The sequence below is a fragment of the Stomoxys calcitrans genome, chromosome 4, assembly GCF_963082655.1.
Source record: "Stomoxys calcitrans chromosome 4, idStoCalc2.1, whole genome shotgun sequence".
Classification (NCBI taxonomy): Eukaryota; Metazoa; Arthropoda; class Insecta; order Diptera; family Muscidae; genus Stomoxys; species Stomoxys calcitrans.
Window position 1 is genome coordinate 18165715 of NC_081555.1, and position 15477 is coordinate 18181191.

At 34.6% G+C, this 15477-nt stretch overlaps 3 protein-coding genes across 4 annotated transcripts in view; 2 read left to right on the plus strand and 1 right to left on the minus strand.

The window, feature by feature from the left end:
• The window catches only part of LOC106087904 (zinc finger protein 530), a 58096-nt gene extending 51109 nt beyond the window's left edge, over positions 1–6987 (minus strand). The window contains exons 1-5 of the mRNA XM_059367053.1: positions 6353–6987; positions 5916–6121; positions 5818–5865; positions 5444–5735; positions 5100–5380 (exon numbers count right to left, since the gene is read on the minus strand). Coding sequence (XP_059223036.1) covers positions 5100–5380; positions 5444–5735; positions 5818–5865; positions 5916–6121; positions 6353–6879 — 1354 coding nt within the window. The 5' untranslated portion in view covers positions 6880–6987. The remainder of the gene's footprint in view (positions 1–5099; positions 5381–5443; positions 5736–5817; positions 5866–5915; positions 6122–6352) is intronic.
• Positions 1–13750, plus strand: part of LOC106087903 (zinc finger protein 729) — a 75903-nt gene extending 62153 nt beyond the window's left edge. The window contains exons 2-13 of the mRNA XM_059367054.1: positions 7421–8058; positions 8119–8303; positions 8356–8403; positions 9648–9939; positions 10102–10385; positions 10704–10726; positions 11320–11738; positions 12278–12477; positions 12543–12666; positions 12713–12951; positions 13010–13346; positions 13406–13750. Coding sequence (XP_059223037.1) covers positions 7478–8058; positions 8119–8303; positions 8356–8403; positions 9648–9939; positions 10102–10385; positions 10704–10726; positions 11320–11738; positions 12278–12477; positions 12543–12666; positions 12713–12951; positions 13010–13346; positions 13406–13727 — 3054 coding nt within the window. The 5' untranslated portion in view covers positions 7421–7477 and the 3' untranslated portion in view covers positions 13728–13750. The remainder of the gene's footprint in view (positions 1–7420; positions 8059–8118; positions 8304–8355; positions 8404–9647; positions 9940–10101; positions 10386–10703; positions 10727–11319; positions 11739–12277; positions 12478–12542; positions 12667–12712; positions 12952–13009; positions 13347–13405) is intronic.
• LOC106087902 (zinc finger protein 555) lies at positions 2360–5070 on the plus strand. 2 transcript variants are annotated; one of them, XM_013253110.2, is made up of 6 exons: positions 2360–3058; positions 3119–3393; positions 3580–3627; positions 3693–3984; positions 4035–4324; positions 4471–5070. In XM_013253110.2, the coding sequence occupies exons 1-6, from the start codon at positions 2436–2438 to the stop codon at positions 4473–4475; spliced, it is 1533 nt and encodes a 510-aa protein (XP_013108564.2). In that variant the 5' UTR covers positions 2360–2435; the 3' UTR covers positions 4476–5070. The 2 variants fall into 2 exon arrangements, with proteins under 2 accessions (XP_013108564.2, XP_013108563.2); XM_013253109.2 differs by having other exon boundaries at positions 4035–5070.
• Positions 13751–15477: the final 1727 nt, after the last annotated feature.

Genomic DNA, 15477 nt, shown 5'->3' on the forward strand with positions numbered 1-15477 from the left:
GACTGTGATGGTCGAAAGAGACATGATTCCGACCATCAAGTGTCCCAAAATACTTGGCATCACATTTGACAGCTTTTACACATTCTCCCCACATGCCACAGCAATTTGCGATAAAGCAGTGGAATAATATTCAGATATGTCAGATCCGAACTGCGATCTCATGTGGACCACCTACCAGTGCGAAGACATAACTACATGCTGTCTATGCAATACATTTTGGGCTGTTATCGCAGAGACCATCCAAATCGACATCTTGTGGATAGATATCCACCGCCCAGAAGCCTTAAGGTAGATCTAGATGATCTAGAGCGTAAGGTTCAGCGCTACAAAAGAGAAGCTCTAGATCAAGCGGCATATCAAGCAGGTCTAGACGACATTCATGCAGATACGGTAGCAAATGCGGTAAATGGCTATCGGGTGAATGTAGTCCTTGGAGAACGACCACCTTCCGTTGCACCTAAAGAAATCGACCTCCCCCGGCAAACCAGAGTAATTCTGGCTCAATTACGTTCCGGCAGATGCAGCCGCTTCAATTTCTACAAAGCAAGGATTAATGCCGACGTGCACAATGTATGTCCTGATTGTAACCGTCACCTGTTTAACTGCCCATCCAGATCCACTCGACTCAGACCCAGATCCCTGTGGACGCACCCCATCTTAGTCGCACAGTTCCTGGGTCTTGACACTCAACAGAATCAAGTAGGCGAAAGATAGGACACAACAAACTGCTACAACAACACATTTAACTACAGGTGGTCTCGTTTGTATTGGGTTGCCCAAAAATTAATTGCGGATTTTTTAAAAGAAAGTTAATGCATTTTTAATAAAAATTAGAATGAACTTTAATCAAATATTCTTTTTTTACACTTTTTTTCTAAAGCAAGCTAAAAGTAACAGCTGATAATTGACAGAAGAAAGAATGCAATTACAGAGTCACAAGCTGTGAAAAAAATTGTCAACGCCGACTATATGAAAAATCCGCAATTACTTTTTGGGCAACCAAACAATAACCACAAATCATATGGTACAATCCACTATCTCATCAAGATGTAATTTCAGAATTGACATTTTTCTCAACACAACCAAAGAAATTTGAGCGCGTGTGTGTACGTATGCAGATAAAATGAGAGAAAGAGAAACACCAACTAAGAAAACGGGGAAAAAATTGGGTCGTTTGCTGTGGATGTAAACACAAAATTGATATCGTAATACCGTCAAACAAAGGGATGCCAGTATTTTTTCAACTCTTGTTCCCAAATTTCGAATCCTTTGTCCCCCAAAATCCCCAATTTCAAACGAATATCCCCAAACAATTTTAAGACTTTTTTTAAGTAGAATTTATGTCTTAAAAAAAAATATTTTTGAAAAGCGGCCAAACCGGCTCTGTATGTTTGTTACGTGAAAGCATGGACATACAATTTTGAAGTTATGAAAAATGGATGGAAGGTCCTGTTTTAGCATTATACATTCATTGCAAGTCAAGTATAAGATGAGTATTCTGTTCAGCTTTTCAAGCGGAATGCTGTCAAACTTCATATAAAAAAAAACGTCGGCGAAACGTTGGCTAAAATAGGCGAAAAAGTAGTACTCTATTAATAGTAAGGAAAATGGCAAATAGTGAGGAAAGTGGCAACACTTAAACCATTGCAGGCATAATTTTTGTATGTTTTATTGGTTTCAATGGTGCGTTTTACCTTATTTATTTGCTCATTTATAATTTCGAGCAGTTTTCATCCGATTAGGCTAACATTTTATACAATGATTTCTCTCATGACTTCCAAATGATTTTATAACCATGTTTTTATTTGGTCTGTGCATTCTCTATAAATCTTCTCTATAAATCGATCTCCTGATTTGTACTTCTCATTTTCGTTTGAAATATAGGTGATGGATAGAGTGTGTGAGAGCGAGAGCGAGAGCTTGAAAATTTCTACTGGACGTTTTTTCCCAGCAGATATTTGCAGCATCGAACAGCTGTTTAGTAAAAACCAGTTGTCAAACTCAAGCAGTAGCCAAAGAGAGTAAAGTTTTGCTTACTCTCCTTTTTAATTTATGAACAAAACTTTGAACAAAAAAACCCTATTTCGCTCCGAACCCCCATCATATCCCTAAGTCAAAAATTTAGTCCCCATTTTCGAAAATAATTTCTCAATTTAGGGAGAAATTACCAATTCTGTCAACACTGGTCAAACTGGCCGGCTGTTTTCATCTGTTCGCGTAAGACCATTTTTTTTTTTTAATTCACCTTGAAAAAACGTTTCCAAGTTTTTCGTCAGCTGGCCAGCTGTTATTTACCTTTATTTAACCTTCCTTTAACTAATATCTTATCGCGAATTGTTTAGATGGGAAAAAGAAGAAGAAAACAACAGCTGTTCAATCATTTTGTTTACCTTTAGATCTTTAATTTGGCCTCTCACTATAGAAATAAAATAAAAATGAGTAACAAGTCTTCGTTAAATAATTTGTGCAGAGCTTGCATGGTCGCTACCATCAACCTGGGGAAAAAGCATCAAATTAGCAACAAAAGTATTTACGATTATCCGACAGATGATAGAGAAGGTCCTACAATAGAAGAAATGCTGCAAATGGTAACACAAATTAAGCTTGAAACAGAGGATAAACTGCCCAAGATAGTATGCTTGGAATGCATACAAAGCCTACAGGTGGCGCATTCATTCATAGAAACCTACAGGGAAGCAAATGAAAAGTTTCAGAAAATATTGAAAGAGGCTTATATCTCTGGAATAAGTGATGTCGAAAAATTGGAAATAGAACAATCCATTGAATATATCGATGAAAATATGCAAGAAATGGAAGCTCTGGGGGAGGAAGAGAACGCTGCATGCATTTCTAATTATGAGATAGAAATTGAGAAAGTTCCCATATTCATAGAAGAAGTTGCTGAAGGCGAGGCAGAAGTTGAGCTTGATGAATGGGAGGATATTGAAATGGAAACAGATGGCAACAATAAATCGGAAGACGATGATGAATCACAGCACATCTATGGAACTAATGATACAAATACGGATGAGGAGTGGAACACTGCTGATGCCAAAAGGTATAGTGTTGCATTGATTATTTTATATGAACTATCTAATGGTTTTGTAATTGCCCACAGCAATAAGAGAGGGACTAAAAAAACCTCCCCCAAAAGTCAAAATGAACAAATGAGACCAAAGCGTAAAGTACGTATGAACAGATTTGTGGACAAAATACAACCTAACAAAAACGAAGATGGTACAATACTCTGTCAACAGTGTGAAGCTGTACTAGAAGATTTGAAAAGTTGGCGCGAACATATACGTGGACATAGATTAGAGCATTTATCGAAAAAAGAAAAACAAAACAGAGGAAGTACCAAGAAAAGTTTTGAATGTGAACACTGTGGAAAAGGTAAGTGCTTGTGTCTTATAAACTTGAAAATCCCAGAAAAATTAACTTAAGCTAAACAAAAACCAATATAAAAATTGGTACCTAATTGTTATGTGTTTGTATCAAGTTTGTTTGGTTACGCTGCATAAATGCGACATAGGCTTTTAATACCTAATGATAACTGATTATTTCTGTTATTCCTTCAAGCTTTTCCCAAAATATCGGCCTACAATAATCATATACGCATACATACGGGTAATAAATATTATAGGAAGTTTCCTGATATAGCTCTCTTTAATTACCACTTTGCTTTTCCATAGGCGAACAACCATTTTTGTGCATGGAGTGTGGTAAAAGCTTTAGATTTGCCAGCAGCCTTAACACCCATTTGTTAAGACATCGAGGAGATAAAAATGTTCAATGTCCACATTGTCCAAAGAAATTCGTATGTTCGAGTGGTCTTTATGGTCATATGATGGTACACACTAAAAACGATAAACCACATATATGTGATGTTTGCGGATCTGGGTTTCAAATGGCCTATTTGTTGAAAAAACATAAATTGTATCATGATGGAGTGAAGAATTTTCCCTGCGAATATTGCGATTTACGGTTGGTTTTAAATGATTTTATCGTCATATTTTGACAACTTTTCTTTTTAGTTTTGTAACACTGGAGAAACAAAAACGACACATGCGTACCCATACAGGAGAAAAACCTTATCGTTGCAAATATTGCGACAAAGGCTTTGCACAGAGCAATGATTGCAACAAACATTTAAAACAGCACTTGGGCGAAAACATCTTTCAATGCGAATTATGCCCCTTGCGATTTCCATTACAAAGAGAATTGCGTTCGCATTTTGCAATGCACAAAGATGACGATGAAGAAACGCGAAAACGAAATTTAATAGCTCGCGAAGCTGAAGAGAACAAAATTAAATTAAAATTAGGTATTAAGTAGAAAAAATTAATGTGTAATATTTTTAGGTTCTCGATTTATATAAAGAAATGTTTATTAAACATATTTTTACTGAAAGAAAAATGCCCAATATTTTGCAACTTATAATTAAATATTAATTTATTATTGTATTTATAGATTAGAATCAAGAAAGACTATCGCTTAAACTGCTGCCAGGCCATCAGAGTCATAGGAGGTAATGCATACATCTACGCCACGGTGGCATACAAAAGTGATGTTTTTATATTTTGAGCCAAAAAAAAAATTACGGCCGTATTCTTAAAACTTAATGAAGCCTTAAAATAGGTTTATTTGACAGTTCTATAAAGAATATCTGTCAAAGAAACCTAATCCAAATCAACATCAAGTTTTGTGAATAATGGTGTTAAAGCTGTTTAAAATTAAAGTTAAAAAACTTACGTAAAAATCTTGTCATACGGCAAAATCTCAAAATCAAAATCGTCTTTATTACAAAAGAAAAAGCTTCAAAACAAACAAAACCCACTGTAAAATTGTTGGCTTATTTATCGTTCCAAATCTCCTACTAGTATTCATTCCTCCATCAAACTAGCATTTTTCAACAAAGAGATATGTTCTCTGTCTTGAAACATAGTTACGAAAAATTTCCCTACACCCTCTCACATATATTGCTATCGTTGTGGAGAAGTGACATATAGTTAAAATTAAATAATTTATATAAAATTAACATTTATTTTTAAGTTTCTTAATAAATTAACAGTCAGGAGTCTTATTTCTTTATCTAGTAAATATTCCTTTAATTTCCAAAGCATTGAGTGCTGCTACATTTTGTTCCCTTGTTTCGGGGTCATCATTTTTGTGTAAAATAAAATGCTCCTTTACCAATTTCACTGTGGCAAATCTTTGTGGACATAGCGCACATTGATAAACATTTTCTCCCAAATGAAAACGCAAATGCTTGGTCAGTTCATTCGATTGGCAATAGGCTTTTTCGCAATATTTACATTTGTAGGGCTTTTCTCCTGTATGTATCCTGGTGTGACGTTGTAATTTCTCATTGGTATTAAATCTATAAAAAAATATATATATTAATATAATAGAAACTTGAACACTGAACATTTTAAAATCTTACCGCTTTTCACAAAATTCACAAGAAAATGCTCTCTCATTTCTGTGATACATTTTGTGTTGTTTTAAAACAAAAGCTCTGGTAAAACCACGACCGCAAAGATCGCATACATGCGTTCTGGGTTTTTCCTTGTGTACCACGGAATGAGAAGATAAATCCGTTCGGGTGGTAAATGCTTTGGGACAATCTGGACATGTAAATTGTCTTTCGCTGTTGTGTCGGAATGTATGTTGTTTCAAGCTGCTGGATGTGGTAAAGCCTTTGCCGCATTCAGAGCACAAATAGGGCTTTTCTCCTAAAAAAAACAAGTTGAACACATAAAACAAATATTATTTTTCCGTATATGATATATGTATTTCACAAATAATGCAACATACCACTATGGGATCGCAAATGGTCTCTTAGCATGTAAGCATGGGGAAATCCTGCAAAAATCTTTCTATTATATTTATTGTAATTTATGCTAATAACTTACCTCTATCACAGATATTACAAACGCATTTTCTTTCCCGATCTACTGTGGATCTTTTCTCATGTAGTTCCAAGTGTCGTTTTAGCGATGTTTCAGTTTTTAATTTCTTTTTGCATTTCGTACAAGGGTACAATTCATTTGACTCATTTTTGGGTTTAGTTGATTTTTTTATAGTTGGAATTTTGCTTTTCCTAGAATTGTCTTTTTTACTGAAAAATAAAAGTTGAGTTAAAGTAATTCAAAAAAAATCATACGAAGTTATGTGCACAACATATGTAAAATGTTATGCAAATTTCTCGCTATACTCGAAAACCAAGTAGGTGCATAATGGACCAATCCCTTGAAAGACCCCATTCTTCTTAACCTTAATACCTTTGAATCAGATATGGAGTGGCTAAAAAAATTTTAGCATAACCTGCATTGTATGTAAAGGGCATTACCTGTCTTCGTAGTCACTATCGCTATCCTCGTCCAGAACAAAATCAATGCTCAAATCATCACTACAACTTTGTATGAATTCATCTTCATTCATTTCCATGGGCTCATCACTTGGTGTCCCCTCATCTTTGAATTGGTCTGAATGAAAAGACTGCTCGTCCACAAATACATCCTCCTCTAATTCCGCCTTCAACAGCTTCTCACCTTCCGCGATCTCTTTTTCAAACATATCAAACAATGATTGTTCATCATCCGATTTGACAGGGGCTTGCAGCATATCATTGTATTGGCGCTCCACTTTCAAGCAATTCTCTTGGAACTGATGTATCTCCTTAACTTTGTTAGTGCAATCCAGACATATGTTCTGGGGGAGCTTGTCGTTGGGCTCCACTTTTAGCTGAGGTACAGATGCTCTCAGCATATCAATAACAACGCTGCTGAGAGGTACCATAATTTTAGCAAACTCTTCTTTTTTCATAGTGCCGTCCAACATGCACGTACGGCACATGTCCTCAACTTTCAGAGGCATACTTTATTTTTAACAGATTGATGGTAAACAGTAATACAACAAAATTATATATGAATTTAAACAGAAATGCTGGACAAAACACAAAATATGCAGAGGTGGGAAAGTGTATTCACCAATGCTAAAAGCTAACTGAGCCAATTATAGGGGTCGCATAACGTAAGGGCGTGTTCTAAAAATATATCCGTCAATCGAAGGATTTCGTAAATAAATGTATATATCAAGATCAGCCAATTTTGTTAAAAAACTAATTATATGAAAGAAGAGACTGTTTAAATAGAATATACACCTTAATGGTACAATCATTGTTTATTCCTTATACTGTTCATATGTATGTTAAGAATTATTAATCTGTTTGAATTATTGATTTTCGTAAAATATTTTGAAAGAAAATGAACTTCCAGTTTTCGACATTTTTTTTGTAAAAATTTGAGCTTTTTTAAAAAAAGGTTTATTGTACATACGTAACGAAGCTAATGATACGTTACGTGTATTGAATAATGGTAATATAATTTTGTTATTTTTTTTGTTGTATCTTTTCTAGCGGTATAATTTGTAAACAATGGAAAATTAAACATTAACAAACAAATATTGTGTAAAAATGAATGTGTCCCTCCAAAATAAGTGTCGTACATGTATGTGTGACAAAAATACCAAAGATTCAGAAGACTCCACAAATAAAATTGGTCATATTTTTCCCTTGCACACAATATTCGATGGCTTAAGTATTTTGGATATGTTAAAGGCTTCTATACCAAAACTTAATCTACAACAACAACATGATAGTTTTCCAAAAATTATCTGCTTTGAATGTGTCAAAGAAGTGAAGAATATATATCAGTTTCAAGAAAAATGCTTAAGAACTGAACAGCGAATCAATGAGTTGTTGAGGGCACCTAGCGAATATGATGAAGATACTAGAACAAATGACAGTTTTCGGGCTAAAACAACTTTGAAAGCAAAGGTAAAGGAGGATGTGTTTGTGAATGAAGAGTCATTGCAGTCGGATCAATTCATAAATGAAGAAAATGGAAGTGATGATGACCTCTTAGATACTAATGACGAGATTGATGAAGATGATGACATAATTGAAAGCTGTTATAGTGACGATCAAAGCATTGATTTCTTTTTGGATGAAGACAGTGATATGGATGATGAGTATACCTGCCTTCCCGGAAAAACGTTTGCAAAAATCATATATGCATATGCATCAGAAATTGAAATTTCTACTTTATTTTTTAGAAATTTAGCGGTAGTAATGCCTTCAAATCAAACAACACATAACAAAAACAAGTGTGAAAAACTTTATCCATGCACCAAATGCAAGAGCAAATTGAAATCTCAGCTATCATTAAAAAAGCATATGGAAACGCATCATAAGGGAAATGAGGAAGATTTCAAGCATGTCTGCACTTTTTGCAATAGAGGTAATAGATATATTTAATACAAAAAGGATTATTTTAATTGAACATTTTTTAGGATTTCCCCATGCCTATATGTTAAAGGAACATCTGAGGACCCACAGTGGTAAGATATAACAAATAGTATATTAAATCCTTACATTGTTTTTTTATTTATTTATTTTTCTTTACTGAATTTTGTCGTTTTAAAGCCCTATAAGAGCCTATTCAATAAAATTACAATAAGCACTAATTTTCAACAACACGATTGTGTAAATTTCTATCAAATCTACTAATTTTCAACAACGAGTTTTTCAATTTTATTTTTATTATTATGATTTATTATTTGTTTTTTTTTTTTATATAAGATATATAAGACCTAAAAGCAACATGGACGTCCATCTACCTTTCCTGAAAATCATGTAAAAGCGAACTGCGGTCAATGTAGGTTATAAACTGTTTCTACAAAACATGTTCCACCACCTTCGAAAGCACCGGCAGTAACGCTATAGTTCTATATTCCGATAAATTTCCAGTGCTGCTCTTTATCCTTATAGGGTTTATCCTAGCAATCTTCCAGCAGTTTGGACATGTGGAGGTCATGGTTATGTTATTAACAAAAAAGGAAGAAAATCGGAAATATATGGGAAAATTATCTTAAAAAACTTCATAGGGAACCCGTCACACCCAGCGACATTAGATTTAACTGACATAAAAGCATCAAACAATTCATCGGGAGTAATGCTGCTAAAAGAAAAGCCATCATTAGCAACGAAACGAAGAAATTCCGACACATCGCCTTGCACATCAGTTTGGTTGTCTACAAATGAACGGTTCATCTCATTGAGTACCATGGGAGAGTTGCCAGTAGTAACTGAGGAACTGGTCTTGAGAAGTCCATTATCTCTAATGACTTTCCACAAGCCCTTATAAGTACTACAACTATCAAGCAGAGCACGATGCACATTCTTCTTAATCCTTCTTTTAACTCTCTTAGCGAGGTTCCTTAATTTACAGTATGTTCTTCAGTTATTATCGCTTCTATCTCGCAGAAAACCTTTATATGCCAAATCCGCCATTGACTGCTGAAACCTGATCTCAGGACACTTGATCCAATTTTCCGAATCCAATTAAAAACGGAATGAATCCTATCTAAGCCGCACTCTTATAACTCAAGTTGATCATTAACATCAGTAGTCGAAAACATTCGTTTAGATTTAAATTGACCTTTAGAATTACTCAGGTTGTGTTATCAATGTAATATTTTTGTAGGCCCAATTTTACTTTTTACCTTACTAAGAATAGTTAATAAAAAATTAAATGAAAACTCAATAGCCAGCCAATAATATATATAAATTTATATAATTTTAGGAGAGAAACCTTTTCTTTGTTCAGAGTGTGGTAAAGGATTTACAACAGCCAGCAGTCTAAAGCAACATTCATTCCGACATACAAGTGAATGGATGTTCTCTTGTCCAGATTGTCCCAAAAAGTTTCCTACCCGCACCGACTTAACATCACATTATGATGTACATAGAGCTAGACCAAAGCGTCATATATGTGATGTTTGTGGACGGGGATTTCCAAAGCCCTTTTTACTGAAAAAACACAAAATGTATCATACAGATGAGAAAAAATTTTGCTGTGAATTTTGCGCCAAACGGTATGTATGAATATTATGTTTTAATACATTTCTGGTATTCGACTTCTCAAATTGTACTAAAAGAAGAAATCAAATCTTTTACTGCCATAAATCAAAATGTCGAGACGAAAATTTTGCTCTATGTTCTTGCAATTTTACAGTTATTTTTTTTAATTTTTAAAGGTTCTTTACAAACGAAAAATTGCAACGGCACACACGGATACATACTGGTGAAAAGCCTTATAAATGTAAATATTGCGAAAAGGCCTATTGCCAGTCAAATGAATTAACCAAACATGTTCGTTGCCATCTGGGCGAGAATGTGTATCAATGTCAATTGTGTCCTCAGAGGTTTGCTACCGCCAAATTGGTTAAAGAACATTTTTCTGTTCATAAAAATGATGACGAGGAAACAAGAGCTAAGCTCTTGGCCGCTTTTCATGCAACCGAAATAAAGGGAATATTTTGCAGATAAAACATTTTATTGTGATATTATTTATTAAAATTTAAGTATTTCAGTTTTAAATTTATATTATATATACATGTCTGTTTATACTACTTATTTATTAGTTACAATTTTAGATGTTTATTATTTGGAACTATCAACCTGATTTTTTACAGTTTTTCTTTTGATCCCGATGATGAAATCTGCTTCTATACCTCAACTAATAAAGAATAAATAGATCAATTACAAAAAAAATTATTTACTTTTTAAATTTAATCAGTTCAAAACTAGTTAAGAAAAATCACTTACAAGCTTAAATTATTTATACATGTACATTTAGACTACCAGTGCAAAGCTGTACTGGTAAGTTATCGATATCATGCAATAACATGTAGTAAGAACCGATTTCTTGTGATTTAGCCTAAATAAAACAAAGCATATAAGGGTATGTTTCTCCTTATTCCCGTTGTCGAAGGAGAAACTCGACAGCAGTCGTAGTCGAAGGTGAATATCACATTTCGTGACATTCTTTAACTTATTCGCCTTCGACAGTTTAACAATAGAAAAATATTGTAGTAAATAAAAAAATTATGTAAAAGTAGGTTCCATACTCCTTCTACAAACAGGCCCGATGTAATTTAGAATGCAATTAACTTATATGTCGATCGTTTTCGTCAAGTTTGACAGTGGAATTAGACATACGTGATACCAAATATGTAAACGAATTTTCGTCTTCGAAAATTCGTTTCATTGTAAAAATTTCGACATTTGACTACGCCATCGCCAACCGGAATAAGGGGGATTTATACAAGGGTCCATTTTCAGTTACATAAATTGGTAATTTTTGAATGCAAACAGTCCTTATGTCACCCTATAACAAAAACAAACTATCAATGCACATTGGATGCCTAATAAGAAGTAAATATAAACAAAACATCTACAATTGACCCAGGCAGGAGGAATATCTGGTTGTGATTTTATCGGTCCGAATCATGGACAAATACATGGACTATATAAAATACGGCGACATTCTTATATCGCCATCTTTACATTTTAAAGAGGACTACATACTTCGATGCTGTGAATGCAATAACTACTATACCATTTTTGAACAACTTCTTACACACTTGACAACACATCATAACAATGACCTGGTCCAGGAGAATATAGATACGGACGTCAAGGCCCATGGGTCGCAAGAAGGCGACATGGTTTTCAGCGAAAATGACCCCCTAATAATGCAGACTAGCTATTTAAATGTGTTTAAGTTTGAAATGGAAGACCCTTCATCACAAGCACATGAAAGGGAAAAATTCATCGAAAAGGAGAATTGTGTAGACAGCGATAATGATGGTTACGAGAGTAGTGTCAACAGGTAATGAAAATAAATTGAATTAAATATACATTAAGTGTTGGAAAAAAAACTTACATGATTGCTACAAACCGTTTTATGTTTTTGTCGAACTCAGAAAAGATTTTCAAAGGCCTCGGTCTTCTATGCTTCTTTTGCAATTTCTAACAGTTAATTTCAAGATGCATTTTTTGACCTTCCCAGACCACGGTCAAAATTGCCAAAATGAAATTCTTGAACATGGGTACTCCCGTGATGCAGGGGTTAGCATGTCCGTCAATAATGAAAAACTCCTTGCCAAAAATCGCACAATTTTTTCAACGGTAATTATCCCCGGCTGCATAAATTTTTCTCAGGTATTCAGCCATTTTAAAGTCCCATAATAATCTAAAATTTGAATCAAACTGCACTCCTTGATATGTATTGCGGGCAAATTTGCAAAAAAAATGCATCCTTGTTTCATGCTGTTCTAGCACCAAATATATGACTACCAACCAAACCATTCAAATTTTGCATAATAAAGAACCTCCTACATTTGTTTGCTTTTATATTGCTATTAACAGAGAACATAAGTATAATATCGAAGAATATGATACAGGGGAATCGTTAGATGATAGCAACCGAGTTGAAGAGAATGACAAAGACAAATTATTTTCCTGTAACGAATGTGGTAGTAAACTGAAAACCCGTAAAGGCCTTAGAAGACATACAAAACTTCATCTGCGAGATATTCAGGAGTTTAAATGTCATTATTGCGGAACAGGTATTGAAAGGCATTCAATTTTAAAAGAAAACTGCTAGTTGTAATGCTCACAAACGTTTTTGCAGCGTTTAAAACTTTAGGTGCAATGAATAATCACTTGAAAAAACATGGGGAAAACGAAACCGCGGAAACCAGTGCCAGTGACAATGACAATGACATTGATGATTGGCCACCTCATAACATAACAAGGTAAGATTAGCTTTCCAATATGTTATTTAAATTTAAAATTTTATAGAGATTGTAGAACTGAAAATGCTGCAGAGGGTGTGGAGAAATGTGAAGAATATAAATCAATTATTTCCCAAGCTATGGATGATCACGAAGAAAAACCACATGTTTGCACTCAATGCGGTAGTCGTTTAAAAACGAGAAAAAGTCTAAAGCGTCATTTACGTATTCACTTACGGCAACCCATTGAAAATAACCCCGAAACAAAAATTACAACAAAATATGAATGTGAATTTTGCAAGAAACGTATGTTTTTTTATGCTGTTTATATACATATTTGTAGTTATTGGAATATATTTTTCAGTATTCCAACAATCCAGTTCTCTGAAAGACCACTTAAGAACACATACCGGAGAGCAACCTTATCTTTGCTCGGAATGTGGAAAAGCTTTTAAGAGTCTTAGTAACATGAAACAGCATTTACTTAGACATGGCACTGATCGTCCATATGAATGTCCTGATTGCCCTAAAAAATTTCCATGCCTTAGCGATTTGGCCTCCCATAAGGCAGTACATACAAAAAATAAATCACATGTATGTGATATCTGTGGAAGTGGCTTTGTAAAACCATATTTACTGAAAAAGCATAAAATGTATCATAATGGGGAAAAGAATCATAAGTGTGACTACTGTGACATGAGGTAAGTTTAATCAATCTCATAAAACACCAAATTTTCAAATATTCCATATTCGTTTATAGGTTTGTTCTTGCTGATCACTGCAGAAGACATATGCGAACACACACAGGAGAAAAACCTTATAAATGTAAATATTGCGATAGAGGGTTTGCACAGAGTAATGATTTAATTAAACATCTAAGGGGTCATTTGGGGGATAATGTGTACAGATGTAATTTGTGTCCTCAGGGATTCAGATTGCAAGGCGACTTAAGAACCCATTTCAATACACACAAAAATGATAATGAGGAAACTAAATTAAAAAACTTGCAAGCTCTCAAAGAGGATGAATTACGAATACAAATGAAATTTGGACTAGTAAAACAGCAACAAATAAAGAAGTAGCTTGTGGGAATGTGTGAAAATAAGATCAATGTTTTATATATAGCATGTGGGACCAGTATTATAATGAACTGACCTAGAGTATAATATGATGTGGTGGGCAGAGCCTGTATAAGTAATCGATCATCAAATAAACATGTAATGAAAGATAGCCGATAAAACAACGAAACGGATACAGTGAAAGTGAAACACAGGCTCAAGAGGTTTTGATAATTAAACTATAGACATAGACGGACAAATAGTCGCTGTTAAATTAAGCTAGATTACATTTAAGTTAGTTTAAGATAACTCTGTGAATAAATGAACTCTAATTTAAATAACTTGTGTTTGTGCTTCGATTGATTGCGGCCAAAACGCCGCAAATAAACACAAATAAAACAACGAGAAATCTGAAGATATCTGCCACCAAATCTTCAGGCACATTGTTCACTACGAATACGCGTGAGGTGAATACTGAGCTGACTGTAATGGTCGATGGAGAAATGATTCAAGTGTCCCAAAATACTTGGCGTCACATTTGACAGCTCTTACACATTCTCCCCACATGCCACAGCAATTAGCGATAAAGTCAAAAGTAGAAACAAGGTCCTCAAGTCACTTGCTGGCAGCACTTGGGGTGCAGACAAAGAAACCTTGTTGACCACGTACAATGCAATTGGCCGGTCTGTGGTAATTTATGCAGCGCCGGTGTGGTCTCGGTGTCAACTATGTGACACGCGGTGGAATAATATTCGAACTGCGACGGGCTGTCTTCTCAGTTCTCAAGTGGAACTCCTCCATCAGGAGAAAAAGTTCTTACCAGTGCGAAGACATAACTACATGCTGTATAAGCAATACCTTTTGGACTGTTATCGCATAGACCATCCAAACCATCATCTTGTGAATAGATATCTACTGCCCAGACGCCTTAAGGTAGATCTACATGATTTAGAGCGTGAGGTTCAGCCCTACAAGAGAGAACCTCTAGATCAGCGGCATATCCGGCAGATCGAGACAACATTCATGTAGACACGGTAGCAGATGGCATAAATGGGTACCGGGTGAATGTAGTCCTTGGAGAACGACCACCTCCCATTGCACCTGAAGAAATTGACCACCCCCGGCAATATATATATATATATATATATATATATATATATATATATATATATATATATATATATATATATATATATATATATATATATATATATATATATATATATATATATATATATATATATATGAGAGCTTTATCTTAATCTGGACCGATTTCCATGAAATTCGCCAGTAATGTCGAGAGTCAAGAGAAAATCTTTTCTATCTTTTCTTTTCCTGCCAAATTTCGAGAGATCGGTTACCAAATGACCATTTTATTGCAGTATTACTGCTAATCGGAAGAACATATATACGGGAGCTATATCCAAATCTGAACCGAAATCTAGGCCGAAAAACATGCCCGTACCAAATTTAAAGACGATCGGATGAAAATTGCGACCTGTAGTTTGTACACAAATTAAAATGGACGGACCTAGGTAAATCGAATCAGAAAGTGATTCTGAGTCGATCGGTATACTTATCAATGGGTCTATCTTCCTTCCTTTTGGGTGTAACAAACAAATGCACTAAGTTATAATACCCTGTACCACAGTATTGGTGTAGGGTATAAAAATTCAAAAGAACCAATTGTACAAAATTACGTAAAATTTTCCATTTTATTTTTTGGCATTTTTTTAGCAAAGGCTAACCCCTTAGAAAATTTTCAATTTTTGAT

What these genes read in the sequence shown, in the direction of transcription:
- LOC106087902 (XM_013253109.2), top strand. Translation starts at nt 2,436, where the DNA reads ATGAGTAACAAGTCTTCGTTAAATAATTTGTGCAGAGCTTGCATGGTC. An exon ending in AACACTGCTGATGCCAAAAG is followed by an intron (nt 3,059 to 3,118) that starts GTATAGTGTTGC and finishes AATTGCCCACAG; the next exon opens with CAATAAGAGAGGGACTAAAA. An exon ending in TCATATACGCATACATACGG is followed by an intron (nt 3,628 to 3,692) that starts GTAATAAATATT and finishes GCTTTTCCATAG; the next exon opens with GCGAACAACCATTTTTGTGC.